This window comes from Mizuhopecten yessoensis, unplaced genomic scaffold (genome assembly GCF_002113885.1).
Source record: "Mizuhopecten yessoensis strain PY_sf001 unplaced genomic scaffold, ASM211388v2 scaffold2049, whole genome shotgun sequence".
Taxonomy (NCBI): Eukaryota; Metazoa; Mollusca; class Bivalvia; order Pectinida; family Pectinidae; genus Mizuhopecten; species Mizuhopecten yessoensis.
In genome coordinates, this window is record NW_018404352.1 from 718,949 (window position 1) to 746,043 (window position 27,095).

General features: G+C 34.3%; 1 protein-coding gene across 3 annotated transcripts; it reads left to right on the plus strand.

Moving 5' to 3' along the window:
• The first annotated feature begins 201 nt into the window (after positions 1–201).
• LOC110444669 (FTS and Hook-interacting protein-like) lies at positions 202–26,471 on the plus strand. Of its 3 annotated transcripts, XM_021489034.1 has the most exons (13): positions 202–340; positions 1,112–1,921; positions 2,605–2,763; positions 3,181–3,267; positions 6,550–6,597; positions 13,645–13,812; positions 14,347–14,429; positions 15,362–15,529; positions 18,145–18,270; positions 20,545–21,707; positions 22,523–22,701; positions 25,042–25,252; positions 25,370–26,471. In XM_021489034.1, the coding sequence occupies exons 2-13, from the start codon at positions 1,139–1,141 to the stop codon at positions 25,666–25,668; spliced, it is 3,474 nt and encodes a 1,157-aa protein (XP_021344709.1). In that variant the 5' UTR covers positions 202–340; positions 1,112–1,138; the 3' UTR covers positions 25,669–26,471. The 3 variants fall into 3 exon arrangements, with proteins under 3 accessions (XP_021344709.1, XP_021344725.1, XP_021344716.1); XM_021489050.1 differs by lacking the exon at positions 18,145–18,270 and having other exon boundaries at positions 25,370–26,470; XM_021489041.1 differs by lacking the exon at positions 6,550–6,597 and having other exon boundaries at positions 25,370–26,470.
• The last annotated feature ends 624 nt before the right edge of the window (positions 26,472–27,095 follow it).

Consider the following 27,095-nt stretch of genomic DNA (forward strand, 5'->3'; position numbering starts at 1 on the left):
TGGCGGATGAATAAATGAAAAATAATAGTGAGGTAAAATAGTTCTTAACAAATACAGTAGCTATAACTAGCATGCCATATGTTACTAAAGCTTATATATAACAAAATATTGTTGAAAGCATGATTTATGCAACAGAGGTTTATTGTTTCTTCTTGAGTTAACGTAACTTTATTTCTTCAGAAGTATCTCGTTGACCTTCACCCTTCAAGATGGACGTTCGTCTGTTGTGATGTGACGTTTTTGGTCAATGGTTGATTCTTGCACTTCCTCCAATGTGTGCGGCGATGTAGCTATTCGGTGATACTAGATCAAAATCATTATGAACCTAACCAGATAAAATGTGAGCACTGAGTTTACAAATTGTCGATAGAACACCTTTATAATGATTAATCTTTGCCTTTTTTATGGCAATGTAGGCACACACCCACCGGACCTGTCAGCTTGAGTGGGTTCATTTGCTTGGGCCTGTTATTTAATGTACGATATTTGATATGTTAATATAACCTACTGATTTGAGTCAACTTAATATTTTCAATTTTTGACTCGACTTATTCCTTCCAACCCTGTACGATAAGGAAAATTCGGTCCCGTTGATTGAAAGGGGGGGGGGGGGGGGGGGGGGGTATAACTTAGTTATGGATTATCATATGTTGGTATAACTATATTTGTACTATATTGATGACACAGATTGCTTAATTATCTAACGATCAATACGCACTTTATTACCATGGAAATATAGCTTTTAGAAATTGTTTTTGCTGTAGAAAATATAAACTAATGTACCTTTTAGTAAACTCAACAGAACAGTGATGAATCATCTCTAGATGCTGTGCTCATTTCTATTAAGAATTAGGGGCCCAGAGAGTTATCCAAACAATGTGGATTTTTTCTTCTAACAAGTCTAAGCCTTCTGGTATAAATAATGCAATCTACATATTTCTATCACAACTAAAATTTATGTTTAAAATATTTGCTTTATGATAGGATGAATCGGTATTGGACTAATATCTTCAGACATGCATGCATACACATTATATATTAATTAAAGCAACACATTCAAAGACTATAACAGTAGTGATTTTTTAAAGTCTTATTTTAATTTATTTTTCAGGCCAGTATTATGAAACCTTAAAGCACCATGTCTTGGTTTAAACGAGGAAAATCAGAAAGCAGAAGTAGCGATCATCTAAGTGACAATGGCAGTACGTCTAGTGGACGGTCAAGGACAGACACAGATCCAGACACATGTCTGGAGGTGTTCAAGAACCACTGGACACAGGCTCAGATCATCATCACGGCTAAAGAATCCAACAATATTGGCAAGAATCATGAGCCGTGTACCTACGATGATGTAGAAGCTGTTGTAAAAAACTTTGAGCAGATGATCAACCTGCTTGCCAGTGAAGACGGTTTGGATGAAAATGGTCAAGGCATGCCGGGGCCTATACTTCACTATCTACTTGAGCAAAATGTTTTTGAAAGTTTTTGTACCTGGTGTCAGAACCAGCCAGAATATACTGAAAAGTTAAAAATGGAACAGTTGCGGATGTTTGAGGTGTTGATTGGGCAGTCTCGCCAACTGTTGCTGATCCACAAAGCTGTGATAAACCCCATCCTACGACTTTTGTCTTCATGTGTACAGGACACTCACTCACGAGGAATTGAAAGTAGATTAGTACTAATACTTCATCAGATATGTGCTTCCATCTCCCAGCAAACTGTTATACTAGAAAGTTTTTTCAATGCTAATGCTGACCAGGGTCCTGCAAAGTTTCTGATTTTTTCTTTACTAATCCCTTTCATCCACCGCGAGGGAACAATAGGACAGCAATCCAGAGATTCTCTGCTGTTGATCATGACATTATCATCTAAACATCCTCATATTGGGGAATTCATCGAAAAATATTCGGACTTTTGTCCTGTAAGTATACATCCTGTAACAGAAACTGAATGAGTACAGTAGTTATATGTACATTGTAGATTGAAATAGAAAAATATCATGCAACCTTCCAGGACAATAAAAGAAAAAATCTCTCAAATGATTCGCCCTGAGGAAAAAAGATAAATATTTCACTCATTGTGTGTAATACACTTTGACCATGAGTTATCAATATAAATTTATTCATATTTACCATAAAACTGTATATACTGTGGAAGTATGCATATGTAGATAATAGAAACTACAAGGTTTGCTCCGTATGCTAAATGTATTGTAATCTACCGAAGAACAATTAAATTGGTAGTCACAGATGTATATATATATAAATCTGAAATCATCGACTGCAATGAATTGAAATGTACATGTATGTATCATAATCATCAACACCAGATAAAGCAGTTCCTGCAAAGCCTCAAAACCAATCATTATACTTGTATGCCTTTAAAATGGTAACTGGAAATATTAATGCAAATATTGGTTTGTTTGATTGAATTCATAATTAATTTATTTCAAACTCTATTTGTGGAAAGAATTAAGATTTGAGGTGATATTTCCAGGGTATTAATTTTCTGATGTTTTGTGTACCAATACATGTACACCTGGTATACATCTCTCGATGAAATCTAGTTCATCCTACATTTATTGTTTTTATGTACTTGAATCAGGTACTGGCGACAGGGCTTAGTGGGCTGTACTCGTCGCTGCCTCGTAAGATCCCTGTGGCCGCTGAGGACTGGTTCCAGATTACACAAGATGACATCAACCAGGTTCCAGGGATACAGATGTTCCTGAACTCCCTGGAGTTCTGTAATGCTGTTGTACAGGTAAACAAATACATACCATTGAATAGTCAAAGATATACTGAGTGTGAACATTGCTGCATTAGCATTAGAAATACTGGTGCATGTGTAAAACACCCTTGTTATATCGCCACAATTTTTCCAGAGAAATATTGGCAATATATATAACAGCTTTTTGTTATAGATATGGATAGACATATACAAAATATTACTACAAAAAAAGGAAAAGGAACATTTAGATTTATTGAATGGTATGACTAATAAAACACCAAATTACTGAACTAGCTTAGTGTCTAGGGTGCTCATTAGGTCCGATACAGAACATGTGATGGCTTTAAGAACTGTTTTGTGAAAATAATTTTTTGGTTTTCAAGAACTGTTTTGTGAGATGGATGTTTTTGTTTAACAACTTTTTTTTGAGATGGATGTTTTTGTTGGCAGATCTCACACTCCAGTATCAGTGAACAACTGATAGAATTTATATACAAAGGGTTCCTTGTGCCTGTGATGGGTCCAGCCCTGCATCAGGTAAGTCGCACACCCGTAGCTTGCTTTTACTTTAGTGCAAAATTATGTATTGTAGAAAACTGTTAATAATTAAACAACACTATAATTATGTACCAAGCCATATCTCTCTCTCAAGAGTGAAATACTATGTACCCCCAAAGTTTAAAAAAAAAAAAAATAAGAAAAATCCAATTAAGATAATTGTATAAAATTTGTGTTCAATTTAGTGTACAGTGCTTAGTTATTATTGTGTACATGTTTGACTGTATCACCCTTGATACACATACAGGACCAATGACAAATTTCTACATACTTGTGTCTATCTCTCTAAACCCATATTTCCTGATTGCTGGGGAATTAAATTCAGTCGTACTTATGGTATCTAAATAGTCTCCACATGTAAAAGTGTTTTGTTCTTTTAACAGTTCATACTAAAATTAATATTGGTGAATGTTTTGATTTTATGGATTATTTTTTTCGGATTTAAGTCTGTGTGCGTTGTTGTATTGTATGACACCGTAAATTGACACAATGTTAATGCACAGCTATCTGTAGATCAGTAACACAACAGATTTTCGCACTAGAGCTAACTGGCAATTTTGTGTTAGTGATTAAGAGCGTTTTTTCTCACCACATAACCTTATTTCCGCATTAGAGCCATTTTGGTCTCCGTGGAGTATAACATGATATAGATAGATAGATTTCTTGATTACGGTTAGGTGGAAACACGTCAATGTTTCCTGTTCATACAAGTATACATATTTTGTCTTGCATACAAATATGTAAACATACAGTATCCATGTACGATGGACTCTCTGTATTGGTACACATGTATATGACATCATATTTATGTGTATACATAGTGGAATTATCAAGAAATAAGTCAGGTTAGAATAAGGTCCATACATACACCTTCAGTCTAATGCACCAGGTACTAAAACATTTTTTACTGGTTTTATGTCTTATATTATGAAATTTTTATATTTGAAACTTGAGGTATGCCTGCATCACCCGCAGAAGGTGTGCAGTGCACTGGAATTAAGTCACTGTGACCTTCACCTCAAGGTCAAAGGTCAAATAAGTGCAACATTTTCAGCAAGTTCTTGTCCGGCCAGTAAATTTTAAACCATTAAAGATATCTTGATCAAACTTGAAGTATATCTGCATCACCCACAAAACGTGTGCAGTGCACTGGAATTAGGTCTCGTGCCCTACTAATACTAAATACATAGTTATGGCCATTTGTTTATTTTTAATACTGAAGTATTTTAGGAGCATTAGTTCCATGTTATTTTACCTATGTTGACCAAACTTACCACATTTATGTATCTTGGGAAGCCGGAATCTCTCGCATTGAAATCAGGTCTTGTGCCCCACTATATACAGTGTTATGGCCCTTTGTTAATTGTGTTTACTTAAGATTCAATATATAAAACAATTATTAATATTACATGTATATTAGTTAATTAAAACGTAAAGCACAGTCTGTCTTGACTGAAATTAAAGAAATCCTAGATCTTTCAACAGATTTTTTAAACAATTGGTGTTTTTTTTTAAACTTTAAAAAACAAATTACCTCTAGGTCCCCTTTCCTTCCAAAAAAGTACAAGATACATGTACATTATAACAAAATACATTAAAATGCAGTATGTGTATAATTTAAAAACAGGGGATAAATCAAAGCAAAAGTTGATCACAGGTTCAGCTCAGTCTTGGGGTGCTGTGAAAATAGATATCTGATTCATGGTGTAGATTTGAGTTACATTGATGATGCTATTTTACAACCACCGCTATATATGTTCACCCTTACACATTAACCTGTATAACATGTTGATACTCACATTGTATCCAGGTGTTGGGTTTACACTGGGCAATATTTTTATTTGAAAGTAGTTGTGTGCTTGGCGATATACAGCCATGAAGATATGCACATAACTGATATGAAGTTGTGTCTCCCATAAAAGAATTTTGATTCAACAATTTTTCCAAAAGTTATTGCCCTTTGTTCATTTCAGTATGTGATTTTTGGCGGAGATCTCCTCCTACATTTTTCGACCGATCTATTTGAAACTTGGTATACATTATAAGCATTATATGAATTTGTGTTTTCCCTAAAAGAATTTTGATTCACGATTTTTCCAAAAGTTATTGCCCTTTGTTCAATCCAGTATTTGATTTTTTGTCCGAAGATTTTCTCCTACATTTTGTATAGCATATCAGCTAACCACTCTTAGAATGATGCAGATCTTATTTCAATGTAAGACAGTATATAACACTATATGGCATTCAACGGGCGTATTTTGTTCCGCCCCACGGTACTCTTGTTAAATAAATAGATTTTGTACTTTTAAAAATGAAGTAAATAAAATGTATATCAACAACAGTGTTCTGACGGTGATGAACTCTGGACCTTCAGTCATGATATGGTTGCCTTAGCCAAATGATTAGTTATATTAAACTACCTATAGCTGATTGATGGTATTCCCTGGCCAAGCCCAACTACATCTATTTCCAAAATGGTATTAATGGGGCAATTACTGTTGCTAGGTAGGTTTTGTGGAATTCTGGAATTGTTTGGATTAAGGGATCATTGATAAAATGTTTTGTCATTTCAAGGAGGCAAGATAGTCTAGTGGTAGGACGCCGGGCTCGTGACTGAATGGTTGCGAGTTCGCGGCACGGCACTGAGTTATATCTATGAGTAAGATACTTTACTCTGCTTGTTCCAGTCTACTTAGCTGTAAATGAGTATGTGGTTGCAATTGGGCAGTGCTAGAATTGTAGAATGGTAGCTGTGAGCGCCGAAATGGCAGCACCTGGCTGTATACTCCCCAGGGATCCCGGAGTTGAAAGGATATAGGCTGGTTGCAAAGGCTCTATAATTACTACGGATAATAATTTGTGAACCTTTTTGAGACGACCTTCAAACTGGGTTGTGATAAAGTGGTATATAAGAACCTCAAATTATCATTATTATTACTATTTCCTTAAAATGTAAATTAATTGGAAGGCTCCATGAAATTTCTACCTGATTATGCCCTGAATAGAATGGAACAAGTTGTTAATTGGTTGGACCTTTGTTGGTTAAAAAAGCTATGTTGAGAGTTACGTTACAGCGAACCAAACACAGGCATACATTGTGCTTCTATTTTTGACCTTAGCAAAGTGACAATTGAAAGATGTTCATTGCATTAAAGACTTAGCGGAAAGATTAAATGTTCAGATGAGGCATCATGTTTTTTCTGTCATTTGTGACATGGCCGACTTTTTAAGGCACTAAATATTTCGTTGACATTTCTGTAGGACGTTTCAGGACTACCACTTCCCCTACTTGATTCTCCAATGTTTGCGGTCAGTAAACGTTTTCATTATTTAATTTTGTGTTGTGACTTTTTATTTACTGGATGATTATTTAGCATCGCAAGTTTTTCTTTTGATGCCTTATCCAACGTTCATTTTGCTTTATTTCTCATGCACGAGTCTTGTGTTTGTGGTTCCTTGGTAAAATTTTAGAATAAAATAATTACATGGTTTTATCCTATCATTTTGGAGTTCCCTGAATACAGTTATTGATATTAAATGATAATTTCCGTAATTATTGAAAGGATTGGGTATTGTGATTTTAATTCTGGAAAATTAATTACAGTACTTCACATAATATAATGAGAAATCAAACATCATAATAAAAAATCTTTCAAGACAAAAAAAATCAGTAGAGTTCTTGAGAATTATTAAAAACCTGTTATAATTTGATTTAAATTCAGATTTAGCATACATATGTACCCATATACTAAAATAAAATGTTATGAATTAATCAGTAATATATTTAAGGAAAAAGAGTTTTGATTATGGTTTGCTCATCACATATATGGACACCTATATACACATATATTTATCAGACTCGGAGATAATGATAAATGTTTGAGTTATATCATATTTTTTTATAGTATTCAACCAGAGCTTGGTATACACTTCAAAGTGTAGAGTAGAGGTGTTGGGAGCTAGTACAACATCATCTGTCTGTAAAACACTGCAGCATTGTACAAAAGTTCTGTCATAGTTCATGCCTTGCAAAATATGCATATTATTTCCTGCTTTTTTTTTGCTGTAAAGGTTATTAATTTATATATAATATGATTTAAAGATTTAATATGATTATGCATAACAGACTGGTACCAGCAAAGTAAATTACTAAACATTTCATTTTGTCGGATATCTATCGTTGAGTAGAAATTCTGGTCATATATCATGGGTCGAGGTAACTGAAGTTTTAGTATCGTGTTTGCCATAATCAGGGACTCCTCCCCCTTTTTTGGGCGGGAATTAAAACTATAAAGACCCTTTCCCAGACCTGACGAGGCCCAATCAGTGAGTGATTAATGGTACTTACACATGATTGATAACGGAAAGTTTTATTTGGTGATCTTGCATTGGCTGGACTTCATGTGAAATTTCTTTTTCAAACTTTCTTTTTTCTAAATTTTTATAATGTCCTTCGGTGATAACAACTGGTTTAAGTTGCACAACTTTTTTTATCATAACTTGAATTTTATTCTCCTATTAAATCCCCCCCTCAAACACACATTTTTATACCAAATGTTTAACTGCCCTGGGTACTAGTTATGGCAAATGAAGTATTTTATAACATACATGTACAATTTAACTAGCTTTTAATGATAAAAAATATTGAAATTAATTTCATTGATCATCAATTTGATAATGAGCTTTTCAAATCAGGGTTTCTTTTTATTATTGCTCAACCTGAAACTTGCTTTTGGTTATGATCTGATGAAATGCTTGTTTTGCATGGGCTATTTTGAATGACTACTTTGTGATATTCTGAAGAGAGAATGATGGAGAATGATCACTGCACCAAATACATAGCTGCACTAGTGTTTAATGTGAATAATGTCCTAGTAAACCGTCTTGTTTTTTCCTTTATTGTGTCGTAAAATCATATCCGCAATAGCCCTTCTGTCCTGATATTCACCTGAATTATAATTACTCCCTGGTAAAACCATGCAATCGTTCTGAACAAGGCAGAATTCTAGGGCCTGAACTTGTAAGTCTAACTATAGCCATCAGTTTATTTTTATTTACAATTGGTATATGAGTTTAACCAAGTTGAATATTATGATCACGCTCATAAAAATTAATGTTCATTGTATTAAGATGCCAATTATTATGAATAAGAATCTGCATTTTATGCTAAACGAAAATCTTTGAAATGAATGTTTTAGTATCCATTTCACATTATGAACAATTTATCTAATTACATGTATTACACATGTCAGTGCATGTATGTGTTTACAAAAGTTGATGTAGCAACATACACGATTAATATAATTACACATCCTGCAACTTTTTCAAAGCAACACAAACTCAGCATTAATGTTGATGTTAAGTTATATAAATATCTGACAGAAAGCAACAATGCAAGTCACTAAAACATATTGTGTAGTATTACCGGTACTTCTGATATAAAATAAAAACAGGTATTCCACAGGAGTGGATGTTGTGTCGCCTGCTCAGCGTTTTTAGTAAGAAAAGTGTTTTGACTTCGAGTTATCGCATAAACAAGAAAAATAAACGACAAAAACGATGAACAGTGTTATTATATCAAGTGTGATATGCCAAAATGCGGAAAGTTGACAGAAAAACCTGTAATAAATGTTGAACATTATTGCTTCTAGCATTACCCTACAAAATTTGAAAGAAATTGTTTTTGTTTTTGTTTTTAAAGTTCAATAAAAGGGGCATAACTCCATCAAAAATGCATGTAAACTCCTGAAATCTGAACTCCTTGGGGCTATATTGGCATGCAATATGTGTACCAAGTTTGAGTTTAATCAACCCATTAAAGGGAACTCAAGTTATCGCACAGAAACCTTGTTTCGGACGACACAACCGACAACAATGCCGATGCCATATAGTAATACCTATATGTTGCCTCGTCCCAATATTGCAGGCGACACCATGACACATACACTGAATTTGAAAAATTCACAGAACTAGGAATCCTGTCTCTACTGTTACATTTTTATTGGTGCTTGAGGTTGAGTTTGCAATTTTTTTTTTAATTGTCAAGGTTCTTTTGCTGGATTTTTAGGTCACCTGAGCTTTAGCTCAAGTGACCTATTGCTATCCGTTTTCGTCCGTCGTCGTCCGTCGTCCGTCGTACGTCGTCCGTCGTCCGTCGTCCGTCGTCCGTTAACATTTTACATTTCAAACTTAAAGTCAAGTTCTGCTGGGCCGATTGAACTGAAAGTTGATAGGAATGATCGCCTCATGGTCCTGACAAAGTGTTGTTATTTTTCGGGTCGATCAGAAATCCAATATGGCCGCCACGGCCGCCATTTTGAAAACCTATTTCAAACTTAAAGTCAAGTTCTGCTGGACCGATTGAACTGAAAGTTGGTAGGAATGATCGCCTCATGGTCCTGACAAAGTGTTGTTATTTTTCGGGTCGATCAGAAATCCAATATGGCCGCCACGGCCGCCATTTTGAAAACCTATTTCAAACTTAAAGTCAAGTTCTGCTGGACCGATTGAACTGAAAGTTGGTAGGAATGATCGCCTCATGGTCCTGACAAAGTGTTGTTATTTTTCGGGTCAATCAGAAATACAATTTGGCTGCCATGGCCGCTATTTTGCTACTAAGTTCTAATAGGCCGATCTCACTTAAAATTGGTCTAGGAATGATCAGCTCATGGTCCTGACAAAGTTAAGTTAACATTATACTATTTTTTACTCAAATTGGTACATATTTCAACAACAAAAATAAATACTATAGTCTCAGGTGACCGTTAAGGCCCATGGGCCTCTTGTTTGTAATGCCATTGATTTTTTGCGGCTTTGTTCGATGGCACCATCAATGTATCTAGATATACTTGTGATTGGCTCGTGAAAATTCTTTTGGGTGTAGTCTTTTTTACTTGACCATAGAATCTGGTACTAGTGGGTTTTCTTATTTAACAAAATTATAACATTATACTAAAAATGAAGATACGTGCACTTTAAAATCATTGAATAAATCTAATTTGAAATCTAATTGAAAGGGAATGCAAACATCAGAAAAATGAATAAGTATTGATGGTTGAATTACATTTACAATTTAGATCTACTTGACACCTATCAGATATGTGTTATAAATTACCAGTGTGTCCATATATACATTAGCCCAAGTTTCCTCTGGCCCTGACACCAGACTTGACAGTTTGACAGATAGATGTCTAGTGTTGGGCCAGAGCGCACTACTATATGAAAACGTGGAATTCTCCGACGACGTTTGGTATTGGAGAGTTATGAGATGCTGACAACAAAAATCTACTATGACACAACACATAACTCACATATATCGATGAATGGATTATTTATTGATCCAAATCAGCTCTTGTTGTCACCAACAGCTGCTAAATGCCGTCAGTAGAGTCCACGATTTTCAATTGTTCAAGATTTCCCACCTGAGCGAACGCCATTTTGCAGGTCATGTATTGACTAATCAACAAACCGTACTGATCCGAACAGAAAACGGAGAATATTATTCTTGTTTAGAAGATTTCCGGACCGCGTCTTTTTGTTGATTAGTCACTCTCCAATACCAAACGGTGTCGGAGAATTCCACGTTTTCATATAGTAGTGCCCTCTGGCCCCACACCAGACATCTATCTGTTACAATGTCTAAGTCTGATGTCAGGGCCAGAGGAAAGTTGGGTAGTATATATACATGTGTCCATATTTGTCCATATATATATATATACATGTGTATACAACTACTGTACAAGTGTAAGTTTGACCACCTTATAAGGGTGTAAAATTGGTGCATACCTACCAGTACCAGTTGTTTACATTTTATTCCTAGGTAGAGGCATGTGACACTTCTATTGGATCTATACCTACATATAATATAAGATCAGATATTTAAAAGGTTTTATGTATGTAAATATCTTAGGCATAACATGTATGTCTTAATGTCACCAACATAAGATTTATGTGTTAATATCACAGACATATAGGATCTTAATTACATAGGTCCGTTTCATATGAAATTTATGAAATGAGTCTTAAGAATATTTCCAATTTAGCGTGCCTCTGGCAAGCTAAAATGAAAAACTTGTGAGGAGTTTCATAAATTTCATATGAAATGAAAACATATGAGATTTAAGAATTTTTCTCTGGCGAGTTAAAAATGAAAAATGTATGACAAGTTTCATTAATTCAATATGAAATGAAAAGGAATGTAAGATCCTTTTTATCACATAATCAAGATTTGTGGTATTTATTCGTGTAAAACAACAATTTTCATGCAACCTTGAAATGTAATAAGCCGTCATTTTGACTCCAGTGCGTAAGTCTGTGACGTCATGTACTTATTCTAGGCGGGACGTCACAATTGAACCAATGACAACTTTCAACCAATGACAGGCTGATAGGTCGATCATATACGCAAAAAAGATATGACATGGGTATATTAACTGGATAACACAGTACATTATGTGATAAATAAGATTAATGAGTCAATATCACTGACATAAGATTTATATTACTGAGGAGACTAACACATTTTACATGTGACATGTACCACTGAGTATATATACAAGTTAAATTATGCATTCTTACAGCCCGTTTAATGAACAATTTGCCACTCCCAGTGGTACAATGTATAAACTTTATACGTATATCTCACCAGTACACACTATTGGAACCTAGTCCATGAAAATGGCATATACAAACCATGAAAATCAAATGAAAAAGTACTGAAAAACCAATGAAACCTCCCATGAAAATTGTCAAATAATCACGGCCATGAAATCCAATTTCACAGATATTTCATGGGTACACTTAAACATATCACAAATTTTTCATGGCACCAAAAAAATATTCAAACAAAATTTCATGGTATGTTTTCATGGCTTCATGGGATTTTCATGACAATTTCATGTTTTTTCATGGGTTGTACTTCCAGTAGTGACATATGATACACCGGCACTGTATACATGTTTATAAGGTGAGATGGTGCATGTGTCTGCCTTTTGATTTTCTGCTTCTCTTGTATTAATTGTACCAATACCATGTTGTTATGTAATAAATATGACACAACCCCAATATCCTATATTATTCTAGGTCAGTTTGTTCTGTGGCATAATTATTTTATAGGGTTTAGTACATTCTAGTCATGTACATATACATGCATGTAAAATTTGTGCTGAAATGGCTACAGAGTTGTGTGACTTGTTACAGATTAAAAACAAAAATATATCGTTAAACTGTTTACAAAAAGCTCTTCTAGATCAGGAAATTAATGTTCACTAATAAGTTTATTATCCTGCTTTCAAAAGATAAAACAGCATAACATATTTGTTTTGCCTCTGGATTTGTCAAAATTCTAAAGAAAATAATTAAGTAAAACAATTGTTTGGCTGATTTCCACAGTTGAGCATTGTCAGTATACGTAATATACACCAAAACAGGAAAACATTGTCTTCTAAGTGGGCCATTGAACATGCCAAAATCCACAAAATGGCAACCTCGAGAGGCCTCGAAAAATATATGTATCGGGTCAAATATGTTAATTTTACATCTTTATATTGCCTGTAACTAGAACTGGATTTGTCTGGAAGGAGTAGAAATGTGGATTTGAGAGATAGACCTATTCATTGCATACTGTATCTAAATTTTATGTAAAGTACAAGAGTTAACTCCCTTTTATTAACCTTGATTTATTGCCTTTTTTCATGCCGTTTCATTTCAAAAAGACATAGAATCAATACTTCAATATCATTCTTTTAACAGAAACCTTAAAACATATATACCCTCTTATGATTTAGCAGACCTAACTTGTTAAACCCTTTCACCCTTAATTATGTAACTTCAGTAGGCTCTACTATATATGCGTTGACATGGATGAGTCCATTATGGTCTACGTACAGCGGTGAAAGGGTTAAGTATCCAGGCCATCTTTATTGCTCATCATGCCTTTTCTGTTCAATTATAAAAGTACATGGATGCTGTATGTACGTTATCAAATAGAAATCATAATTGATGTTGAGTCTATTCATACTCTAGCATGAAGGGAAAATTCTACTATAAATAAGGGAATCATGTAAAAGAAAAACACTTTTCTCTGAATATTTGACAGTAATTATATAAACTGTTACAGTATTAATATCATAATATCAATCTTACACATTTAATGAGAAATTATTTTACTCTTTGAAATAGACTGTGTGCATTACATAGTTTTAAGCAAACAAAATCTGTAACAATTTATTTCAGTCTTACATACATGTAAGTCATGCACTATATATTATTTAATATATGATACACAATATATCATGTTCAGCAAGAATGGTTGTTTGGGGTCATCTTATTTGGATTTCATGTTTGATGTGGTTTCAGAATTCCAGGGAGGAGGTGATAGCAGCCACAGCCTACCTGGAACTGTTTCTGAGAAAGATTACAGAACCAGCCCTCACTCGAGCCTTCCTGAAATTCATCCTCACGGAACAAAACGATGAGATTGTCATACTGGAGTCGCTGGTCACCAGGATCAACAGTAGCACCAAGGTGGATTTGTATACCACTGTGATCATGTTAAAATTACTTACATAATTTTAACATACATCTAATTTATTTACTCTGTGTAAAAGAAACTTGTTAAATTTACTTTATACCTATACTACTTTTGGCCAGATTTTATTGATTTGGTCGTCCTCTATTAGCCATGTGTTAGTCTGAAAACTAAAACTCCCCTGCAGACTAACTCCCTGGGCTGTTTACCTAACTTCTTCATGTAAATAACCAACCTAGGAGGTAAGAGTAGATATTAATGCTCTTGATAAGTTTCCCGAAAATTGTGACTGAAGAATTTCTTCTTGAAAATGTCTTTGCAATTCAAAGAAATATAATAAAATAGTTTAAGTATACGTATTGGCTCAAGGGATAAAGCAAATTTCTAGTTTTCCTCGACCAGGGCATTAAATTTGGTGGCTTTATATATAGTTTTATCAAATTTGTGGTTTTAATATTTTACTGTGATATAAATATATTCTTTAAAACTGTTAATCATTGAAGAATAATCCTAATTTTGTCTATTTCCAGCTACTGTGTGTCGTTTCCCTTTCGCTGTTTAAAACACTGATTGATAAAAACTGCGAGGATGTCATTTTCCAACTGATCCTCAGGTAAAATTTACTTCAGTTGTGTCAGAGTTGATTGGAGGTTTCTAGGGGTGTAGTGAACGATCAGTATATAGAAGCCATATCGTGGGGAATGTATATATAACTATATACGGTAACAGGTTATTTATGATGGATGTTTCATTGGTGACAGATGGTACTATAGTATGTTTGCTGGGTGACAGATGTTACTGTAGTTTGTTTGCTGGGTGACAGATGTTACTGCAGTATGTTTACTGGGTGACAGATGTTACTGTAGTATGTTTGCTGGGTGAGACAGATGTTACTGTAGTATGTTTGTTGGGTGAGACAGATGTTACTGCAGTATGTTTACTGGCATGGGTGACAGAGGTTACTGTTGTATGTTTGCTGGGTGAGACAGATGTTACTGTAGTATGTTTACTGGGTGACAGATGTTACTGTAGTATGTTTGCTGGGTGACAGAGGTTACTGTAGTATGTTTGCTGGGTGACAGATGTTACTTTTAAATGTTTTATACAATGTTTGATTGGTAAACATTTGCTGTGGATTGTATGAATTGAAAAGAACGATGTTCTAAAATAAACTCTGATTTCTGTTAATGCTGTCGCTGATATAAAATATTATATTTACCTACATGTTTATATATACAGAACACAAAAAAATGCTGATATAAGCTAAATAATTTGAACAATTCATTTATGGTCACAAAGACTAAATGAGGTAAAAAAAACTGAAACAGTATTTGTGTACTGCATGTATTACAGTTAAGATAAAACCAATCATGGACATCATTTACTTTTTTATTGATTATCAAGATTTTTATGAGGACATGTCATCTTCAGAATCTTACCTCATTCAATATGACTCCTTCAACCTAACAGTGTCCAGAATCATCTCATTTTAATGTACAAATATCTGTTTCTTTTTAAAATCCTTAAACATTTTTTTAAAACTAGATATTTGATTCCCTGCACCCATGTCATGGTGAGTCAGCGGCGAGCTGTAAAAGATGTAGACCTGTACGGCAAGAGTGCCGAGAAGTTCCTGTCCCTCCGTCCAAACTGTTGCGTACCAGACCCGAGTGAAAGCCCAAAGGCCAGTAACTCTTCACCAACTGCAGAAAGGTATGACTTCTAATTTCTCTCTTCTTTTTTCACGTATTTCCAACAAATTTTCATAAAATGTAGAATGGTGGATAGCAAGGTTTGTTATGTGAATGTCTGCTTGGTGTATTGATAGCCACTACTAACAGGCTGCTCCATGTTGTCATGTGCTGGTTCTAACCTTGTCGGCATATATTAATATCATAATTTATTATTGTTAGTAAAAGTTTTGATTAAGTTGCATCTAATCATCCAGTGTTTTTAATCAAGATATTGAATTATAAGTTTATTTTATAATGGAGTATTATTCAGTTCCCATACAATACTGGCAATAACATCCAAAAAAAAATCAATTATTTTCTTTCTCAATTTTACTTTCATATAGGGTAATATTTGTACTGAAGTGAAAATCATGTTATTGATTTAAAAACAATTGTTGTTAAATAGTGGCCAGATTTTGATATGATAGTTACATGTAGTGGTTTTATTGTCTGTTTTAAAAAAAAAATCTGATCCATTCTGTAACCAAATTATATGGAGAGAATATTGATTTGGACACACTGTTGCACGAAAAATTTCATTTTGTGGTTAAAAACTGAATTTACAGACAGTAAAATCACTACTAGAGAGCTGCATGTTCAACAGAATTTTTATGCATTTTGGATTTAGTATTAATAACTATATCAGTTTTAATGAATGTTCATGCAATACATATTTTGTTATTATCGATATTTTCTAAATAATTTATTTCTAAACCATATATACATTCATTTGCATAACATAGGTTTTGATGATTATTACATATAACTATATATTTTATATAAACATTAATACCATCCCAAACTGATACTGACCAAGAAAATAGGACACCGTTATAAGTATAATAAAACAAATGAATTTTGATGAAGAAAGTTTCAATTTATATCAGCTTAATTTAATATCGGGTAAAAGCTGAAATACACTTAAAGCTGAACGTTAAACCTTCTCTAAAAAGAAAACAATAACTTTGAATAAATATTTAACTATAGTGAAATTATTAGAGTGTCTCACAAATGCACATTTGCTTTCAAAGTGTTGTTTTTTCACTGAGTTTGGCTTTTCCATTTAATTTTTCCTAATTTCAATTTCATTTTTCTAAAAAAAATAAAAATTCAAATACTGCAATGATTATTTGTTAAAACTTTTCATGTATTTCTTGTCAAGAGATACCACTGGTTTGACCGTCATAATTTGCATGCTTGGCCTATGTTCTTTGGTCATCTTGTCCTAGCCGATCTGGCTTGACCTGCACCTCCTTTGTTCACCAATTATTAACTGTTCTTCATTAAGTATTAAAAAAAACACAGTACAGTCTGTCTAGCTCACAGTATAGAATATTTGTCTCACATTTTCAGTTATCATTTTAAAATTATTTGAATAATTTTGTTTTAAGCCAAATGACTGCCAAATGTTTTGTTTGGGCGTTTTAATCCTTTGTCTCAAAATTTGGTAATGTTGGAACTCTGATCACATGAGATTTCTGAAACATCATTAAATGTTTTGCTAGAAACAAGTAAAAAAAAATAACCCTGATGGTACTGAAGTACAGGGTACGTTTTTTTTTTGTAAATATCTTGCAAAGTTCATGAAGTGCTATCTTTTGTTTGAAGGATGAACACATCAGCTCAGTTTTTGTTCACATTAGTTGGTCTTATGTAGATAAGTCAGTGTTACTGTTCATGTTTATTATAGTGTACTGTCTCCTGATCACTTGCCAGTCTGACATAATCCTAATTTCTTAAAAGTTTTTGAAACTGATTTTAGCTCGAACAGTCTTAAATCTTTAAATTTCTCTCCATTGTATGTGTATACCTGTAATGAAATATATACCATGCAAAATCATTGGTTATTTCCTATTGGAACCCATAAGACATAATCCTAAACAAACTGAACATTTTCCAAAAGATGTATTATCTGTGTCTACAAATTCTTCCTTGATATATAGTATGTTTGATCAAACTTGTATTCTACAGTTTCCAAGAGAAAATCTATTCAACAACATAATATTATTGACTGAATATATAATCAGAGTTTTTTTAATTCATGCCAACTTCAACTTGTTACGATGGCATCCATACTTAAAAGCATAAATATATATCCAATAGTAGAGTCAGGGAAGTATTTTATATGAAAGAAAAATTTATGTGAAAGTTAAATTACAGGTTTTAGATTTTTGTCAATTTGGGGCCAAAACATGTTCAAACCATACATTGTCATTTAAGAATTCATCTTGCAACAGAACTTACATGTGCATATATATATAGTAATGAACTATATCCCTGTATACAGTGTGAAGACTTTGCATTATCTGTATACAGTGTGTAGTTGTATCTATCTGTGTCTCTGTATGCAGTGTATAGTCATAACTATATCCCTGTATACAGGTTGAAGATTTTGCATTATTGGTATACTGGTGTGGTTGTATCTATCTCTGTGTATGGTGTATAGTCATAACTTTGTCCCTGTAACAGTTGTCAGTTTTGACAATATTCAAGTGTTCTTGAGCAGACAGACTGTGTTGTGTGTAGGTGACTGTTTATACTTCCCACTGGACAGTGGATTGTAGCCACACCCTCTATGTCCTTCTATATATGTAGATGTGTGGGTTTGGGTATCGCTAGCCCTACCCCAGCCTTGCCCCCGGCCTCCAGGCCCAAGCGTGGGCTCGGCAGCTTTCTACGGGCGCGAAAACAGGAACAGGAGTACCAGCGTACACGTAGAAGGTAACACTAAACCCCCAGGGCATGAGGGATATTTGCATGACTCCACGCCTGGTATTTAACCCTCCATGTGTTATCTCCCTTGACTCCTATATGTTTTAGTATAATAACATGCATATATATACATATACATAATATGGAAATTAGTTTGGAATTAACTATACTAACAAGTTAAATTTCCAGCTTCTCTTAACAAACGATTGAATTCTATTCAAAGTAACATGATTTTGAAGTTATGTTCTGGTCTCTACTCCAGTGTTAGAGTGAAAAATGCAAGAAACGATTATGAAACAAATGACAATCTTTCTAATTCCTTCAGTTTTAAGAATGCTTCTTTGACTTTCTAATTCTTGATAATTTTAACTCTTTGACTTTAAAGTAAAAGCTATGTAGATATTTTCATTAATTTCTATGAATGCTTTTGGTGTTGCTATTTAAATTTGGATTTTCATTTTAAAATGATTTTATAGTTATATTGTCTAGATCTGTCTGCATGGTTATCAAAATGTGATTAATAAAATTAATTAGCTTGTCATCATGAAACGCTTTTTCCCCATTATGACAAGAATTTTAAAATGAAACTCATTTCAAATGCTATGTGATTCTGCTTGAATGATCACTCACAATAATATCCTGATGAAATATATATGGTCTTTGGATCTTTTGCTTGTACTTTGATCATATTGCTTTGATTCAAATGTTATTAGTTCAATGATAGACCAACATTTCTATCAAAACTTCACTCAGTCAAATGTTTTGTGTTTTAATCTTATAAAGATTGAATTAGGTTGAATTGGTCATTGTGAATCAATACCTTGAAAATTCTGTGTAAGACTTTTTAAATGTTAGATACATGTACACATGACCAAAAGTTAAGGTAAAAAAGAGGTGATCAGCACACATGTGTGTACATACTGATATACAAAGATTAAAAAGTCAGTTTTCTCACAATATTCTATTTTGGCTACATTCAAATGATACAAAAATTTTAATTAAAATTGACTATATTACCTTGACTATTATATAAATCATAAAAATAAGCATACAATTTCCTCCAAAATCATCATTTTACAAAATGGAGTATAGATTTTACACTGAATAGTTACTTATAATTATCAGTGATTATATTTATTTCATATTTAGATCCTGTGTTTTATTAAATGAACTTTAAGTTTTATTTTTGTATATGCACACGTAAATAAGTCATTCCAGAAATCCCTGTTACACAGCATGTATCAGTCGTTCCCACAGATTCACATCACTCGTTGTCTGTTTAGGACTTTTCTGTGTCTAGTTTACATATTGATTAAGATTTGATTTTAAAAATAACGATAAATGTGCAGCCTAAAACACAGCTAGATCTAATCATCTTAGATAACTGGCATTTCTGTGTGTTCAAAATGAACTTTTAAATTTACTGCTGTATATATATATATATGTATAATATATTTAATTATACATAACTATTGCTTTGTTTAGAAATCTCAGTTAGTGACAAAACTGCTTTTCCTTTAGCTTACTCTATAAGCTTCAACATAATAATATAAGTCAACAATATTAATGATACATGTTATCATGTATATGAAAGTTGATATCTGAATGATCAAATTGCATTAGTTTGAAAATCGTGATGAAATGATCCAAATTGAACAAGCTTATAATTAGACTAACGGAAACTGAAAGTACAATAGGTATAATATAAAGTTAAATCATCACTCAGTAAATACTTAAAGAGATTATTACTGATTAATTTGGCACAGTGATCATGTAGCTAAAGATATTTCATCACAATCCTTTTAATTGACATGAAAGACAAAAATGTTCCATTATGCCCTGGTGCACTACAAGTCTTGTATGATTGCAAAAACATTAATTTTTACCTAATAAGTAAGGCAATACAAACAGTAAATAACATATTTTTTTGTACTTTAATTATTAGTTTACCATTATGACGTGGGTCAAAACAGCTGATTTAATATATATCCCATCCATATTCCTTGATGTTAGGTTAGTAATGTTATTCCCTACCATTGATCCTCGTGTAGAACAATTGACATTCTCGATACTCCAGGGGTTACGCTCACTTTCAGCCTTCGGTTTTGCTTTGACATATTCAGGGGGTACAGAGAGCAAAAGTGAGCGTAACCCCTGGAGTATCGAGGACTATCGATTGTTATATGTTGTATACTTGTCTGGTTTGTCTTATTTTAATTTGCATGTGATAATATTCCTGCTGTTACAATGAGCTTCATAATCACACATCTTTTTTTAACTTAGAGCTGCCACATCCATGGAAACTCCAAAGACTGTGTTGTCCCAGGCCAACCCCAAAGGCAGCAAGCTGGAACACTTTGAGACTGATTACAACGATTATCTCCTGGAGGCACGAAAGGCCCTGGGGAACACAAGTAGAGCGTGTAAAACTTGGGTGTATCCCTATGATGGGGACATGCCCTCCCCTACAGTGTTTACAGACTTGGACACGCCCTCCTCGCCTGACAGTGTTTGTGACAGTAGTAAAAACACTACTGGTTTAGGTGATTCCGTGCTGGATAATACGGTAGGTAATAACACAACAACTGGTGTACTGATGTTGTCGCACGGTAACATGAGTTCCACCGTGTTCAGTGATGGCAGCACACCGACTGGGGTTACCTCTCCCAGTATAACCTCCAGAGGAACTGCACTAGTTAACCGCGACTTTAGGTCGTACTTAGCACTGATCGACATGACTTCTCCGGACGAGGAGAGAAGGACTCCATTTTATCAGTCAGAAGTGTCTGAGATTTTAAGACAGTATGATTCGTCGCGCTATGATGCCTGGAGTGGATCAGAATCCGAGGATGTTTCTGATTTCCTGTCCTATCTGACAGAGGTGGGTACACCTCCAGAATATGAACAGGACCGGACGATAGAAGACAGTATCCTTTCCCTGGACTCAGTTCTGTCTGAACTGTGTTCGGGGGCATCTGACTCACATTTGTCCAACCCACTGGGGGAGACTAGTGAAAACAGTAGTGTATTCAGAAATAGTTTAGAGTCACAACAAAGTGATAATCAAATGTTCCGTACCCCTAGGCCTGTGAGTCAAAGTAACGATGGTACGACATTCGATGTGATAGACTCCAAAGTGATGCACATGTCTGAAGAAGTTTCAGACCGATCAGAAGAGCAGCCACAAGATGCAACAAGCTTTGTAGAAATCACCCTGTCCTCATTCACGTCCGACACCAGTGCACATGATTCTTTATCAAAACTGACACGTACAAACTCATTGACATCCATGAATACAAAAGAAAATGGATGCCGGTCTCCACCTAAATCTGTGAGTTTTTCCCTCCCTAATCCTTCTATGCAAATGCCAACCTTGTCCTCAGGGATCATCCCAGTGCCTTCTACAGACTCGCATGGTAAGCCGACGGACACCTCACCGAGCATAGGTAAGAACCTCACAATTATAGTACATCTACTGCTTGTCAACATTTCTGCAAGAAATTTTTAAACAGAATCTGTGTGAAAAAGATTGGATAACAGAGATATTCAATAAAGTTTGTAGTTTGTTTAATTTGTTAACATAGCCTCAGGTTTTACCAAATTTGAAAACCCTTGAATTTCCCTATCCCACACCCCTGGACATGAAACAGTCTTATAAACTTGTACCTGCAGGTTAATCCATGTCAAGTAGATTTTAACTTTTACCAGGTTAATCCATGTCAAGTAGATTTTAACTTTTATCAGGTTAATCCATGTCAAGTTGATTTTAACTTTTATCAGGTTAATCCATGTCAAATAGATTTTAACTTTTATCATGTTAATCCATGTCAAGTAGATTTTAACTTTTATCGCGTTAATCCATGTCAAGTAGATTTTAACTTATACCACGTTTATAATTAATCAATGTGAAGTGAATTTTAATGTATATCAGGGAAATCCATTTTAAAGAATAATTCTTCTCATTACATTTATATGTTAAAAGAAAACGGTTTCACTATTTATATATCTAGATCTATATAAGTTATGTTAAATTTGAATGTGTTTACATGTATATTTGCACCCATGTAACTTATGCTACATACAGTTCATTTACAAATTAGTATTTAAGTAACCACCACACATTCAGTACCCAATCAAAATATCCAATATACATATATACTACTCTAAAATTAATAGTATGCTATGCATTGATCACCTACGTACGTGACTGGGCATGACTGTATAAACATATCCCATGCATTAACTAGCCATTACGTTACAGGGCCGTTTCTGAGCAGTCTGTTCAGCAAGCTGGAGGGAATGATGCAAAACAACCTGTCCATCAACCTGGTGTTGACCGGGGTGATAGCTCGTCTAGCAGCTTACCCGCAACCACTGCTGCGATCCTTCCTCCTCAATCATAACCTTGTATTCCAACCCACAGTCAAATCTCTAGTCCAGGTACACACATATATATCCATGTGCATGCGTGTGCGTTCCACTATTTCTGTGTATGTGTGCATGATGTACAGTCCTGCATGTGTGACGTGCACCGTTTGTTCCCATTGTTCCAATGTAAATTATCAACTACCCTTTCCTTGGATTGCATTTTCTAAAACCCTGCATGGTATCTCTGTCTTATAGATTTAAATGTACTCATTTGAAACTCTGAATGTTATGATTGGGTTAAGCAATTTGAATTGGTTCCTTCCTGAGGTGTTGATTCAGATGTGGTACATTTTTATGTTGTGCAGATTTGGAAAGTTTTGTAAATGGTTGCATTTGTACATATATATTCACAAGACGTGCAGGGCTGTTTGATGTTTTTGTGCTAGTGTGTAAAACTTGGTATCACTGTGGCATTAGTATGAGAACATATTTGTTATACTGGAAGTCATTTGTTCAAAAGTCCCTGCAGGTAGGGCGTAAGAATTATACCTGCTGCCTCCATTGCATGATCGTAAGAGGCGACTAAATTTGGGATCTTATCTTTTCCCTTGTTTCTAAACATCTTCCTTCTTCCTAATGTCTCCCTTGACAATGCCTCACTTTTGGCCGTTAGTTGAGCGTTCGCACCTGTGAGCAAGGCTTTGGGTTCTGTCCCCTGGCCGAGACATACCAGAGTCTGTAAAAATGGTAGTTTCTACTTATGCTTAACTCTCAGCAATTTAGGAGTGGGGCGACTGGTTCGCCCGTTGTCAGTATAATGTGACAGGTGGGGTGTCCTGCTGGGTGTCCTCGGCAGTATTTTTCAGTGAGGTAGCACTATAAAGTCTGCATCAGTTCCACGCTATCTCAAGGAGAGGAACAAGAACATAATGCAGCCTCCCAAAACACACACGCATACACTACACACATGCATCTTGCACACAGGGGAGGCCGTCCTTAAATGACAATAGCTGTTGATAGGACGTTAAACAATACTAAACCAAACCAAACCATTTGTTCATGATCTAAGTTTAAGTTCCTGTTCAGAATTTTGACGATAGATTTCCCCAAGTATTAATGGAATTTTACCAGGTAATTAGCTCATGAATGTTATTTGTAATGTGCATAATTGAAAGCTATATCATCTGGGAGCTTATAACTATAATTCACATCTTCATCTAGATCCTACTGTAAACGATCATTTAAATTAACCTTGTAATAGTGAAATCTCTAGTTGGGTAAAACTTGAAAGCTGATCCATATAAACAAATCTTATTCTTTCCAAGTTGCTAATCCACGTAAAAACTTTGAGACAAACAAGGTTTCAGTGTAAGTGATAGAATAGAGTCAACATAGAAATATGCTGCTAAAGGGCTATATATAACAACTTGTTCCAGCAACCCCACTGGTACATGTACACAAAAGGAACTTGTGTTAAAATGTTTTCAAATTCATAAGATAAATGGCATATCATTGCTTTGTGCAGTAATGTCTATAGCATTGTCTCCTGATTAGCCGACATTCAAATATAAATATGTTTGCTTTAAAAGAAAATCCCTAATTTTTGTTTTTTTAATTCTTAATTCATCTAAACATTAATTGTACTGGTTTGTGCTTGGTGGTTCATTAAAATTTGTGTTGGCATGTGTATTGTGTTAAGAAAAAATAGTCTTTTTATAGTGTACACATGTTTAACATTGTATACACATTATATATTAAAGTTTTTAGTTCTTCTTGGTTTTTCTTGGCAGTCAGTGCAATTTGTATTTTAACTATAATATAACTCTAATAATTGACAAAAAGATTAAAAAAAGAATGTGGTGTGATTGTGAAATGTTCCCTAGCTTTGGTTAACCTATATATTCAGTTTGGAGTTTGTTTGATATTGTCACTTGTGTTTGTATGTTAGACCAAATAACTAACATTAAATTAATGGCCATAACATAACAGAACATATAATGGCCATTATTTTTGTCATGGGAAAAAAATGAAGATAAATCATGAAAGAAACGTTTTTACTAAAAAGTAGCAGATTTATGAATGTATTTTCAGCAAGAAATTAAGACAATTTGAATACAATTGGTTTTGAATGAGATGGGTAAGATTGGCACTAGTATAAGAAAAAAACTCCTGTTAAAGGTTCATGTATATGTTTATTATCCTTTGATTTTAGAATGATTAATATTAAATGAAAATAAAATATCCTATGCTCATGTTCAATATTCCTGCCTTTATTTACCATTTGTTTGCCACTCAGCATAAACTAGTGTGTGCTTGAATCCTCATCCTATACTACCTCCGTAGGGGGGTTTCTACAGTATGAAGTACTAAATGTCTGTATTTCTGTTGAGGATGACTTGTGATTTTTTCCAGGTCCTTACATCAGTGCGACAGAAGGTAGACAACTACTCTTACACGCTTCCAAACTTTGAAGACCTGTTATTACAAGCGAGGAAAAACTTGGCAACTCGCGAGGAGAACTGGAAACTAGGGCGGAACTACAGCTTTCTACCACAGAATGTATCCACCACCCCTACCACACCCAAAACGTCACCAATAAATAATGTCAACATACAAATCAAAGGTATGTCACTACCCACCCACCCACCCATTTGAAGATGTCACAACAGGTCATAGTATTTGAGTTCATATGCAAAACTTAGACATATAATAAAAACATCCTTCTTGTTTCTTTGAACAGAAAAGAAAAAACTGAGTCTGACGGACCTGTTGTTCAGACGATCCCCCGTGGGGACAAAGCGACCAATAGCCGCTCCACGAAGGGGAGCTCCTCAGATGGAGATGGTACCTGGCCGGGGATACCGATATGTACACAGACAGAAACTGCCAGAACCTGTACCCTCTAATCCAATGGACTCGTCCAAGACGCGTAATATAGTGTACTGTGCTTTAATTCTGGAGGAATTCGTAAAAGAATTGTCTTCTTTTAGTCAGGAACATTCTGTCCTGTTAAGAGACGAAGGTTATTACAGCAACTAAGCTTGCTTGTCTGTCATTGTGGTCGATAATGAATGCCATTTTTATGTCAAAATATGTCTTAGAAAATCATCAAAAACTGTCTAGTTTTGATATTTTTACGTTATGCAGAAATTCATGCAAAGAATGTAGAGACTTTAGTCTAATCATGATTATAGTTCAGAGATCTAGACTTTTGCACACAGAAATTGTTTAGCATTGATTTGGATGTGAAAATAGCACTAGCTTTAAAAGGTGTTTTTTTGTAACTAGTACTGCAGATCACTTTTTTAGCAGGAGATTAAATGCTTATATTCCAGTGCTTCATCAGCAAAACTAGTCAAAAAATGGTATTATCATATTGTCACAATTTGCATTTCTTAATTTCTCTTTCTTAAGCAGTTCTGTTTTTAAATGTTCTTAAATGCATGTTATCAAATTGTTCTGTTGTTATCTGTGGTGCCCCCATCCCAACCCCCAACCCACCACCACCACCACCTTTCATTTGCAGTGAATCTAATCACGAAAATAAATTGTGTTATTGAAAACCCCTGCATGTTTGCATTGTTTTGTTCCTTTCATATCAAGTGTAAGATCCAGAAGTTCAGAGCCTTATCGTTTTTAATGGTATATATATATTACCTTTTACATTTTACCCGGGATTTGTGTTACAGTCAGCTTCCGTAACGTGTTTAAAGATTAGCTTTATCGAACAATGTTGTTCACATAATGCATTCGGGTGCAACACCAGACCCTACACATGTATATATGATAACAATCAGGAAATACAGTACATTTCCCTTCATCAAAATGTCATGCCTTTTAATGTCACTTTGGTTAATATCATAATGCTTTTGCAAACAGTATTTAACTTCTATTATTAATAATACTTGCTTTGATAGGATCTTTCATGTGATCTTTGTTTTTATATTCTTTTCATAACTTTTTGTTGACTGTCAAACATAAGTGATATTAGAACAAAGATCACTTGAAAGATCCTATTAAAGCAAGTATTATTAATAATAGAAGTTAAATAATGTTTGAAAAAGCATTATGGTATTAACCAAGGTGACATTAAAAGGCATGACATTTTGATTGAGGGAAATGTACTGTACATCCTGATTGTTATCATATATACATGTGTTTTTATGTAGCTTTAAAGAATGTCATACATTCATTGACTATTAAGTTCAAATTAATTTCCATGGGTTCATTTTTTACAGGATTCATGTTGTGAAAGTATCGTTCAAAAATCAATACATGGTACAGCAAGGTTGCATAATTTATAAATGGTTGATAAATTATTTATTCAGATTTCAAAATTAAAATGTATTCCTTATTTTCTGTTTCTTATCTTTTAACGATTATTTTGTATCCCGACAAAATGTCTTGGCGATGTGAATAGATATTATGTTATATTAGAATAGCCCTTTAGGTTATATAGGCTTTGC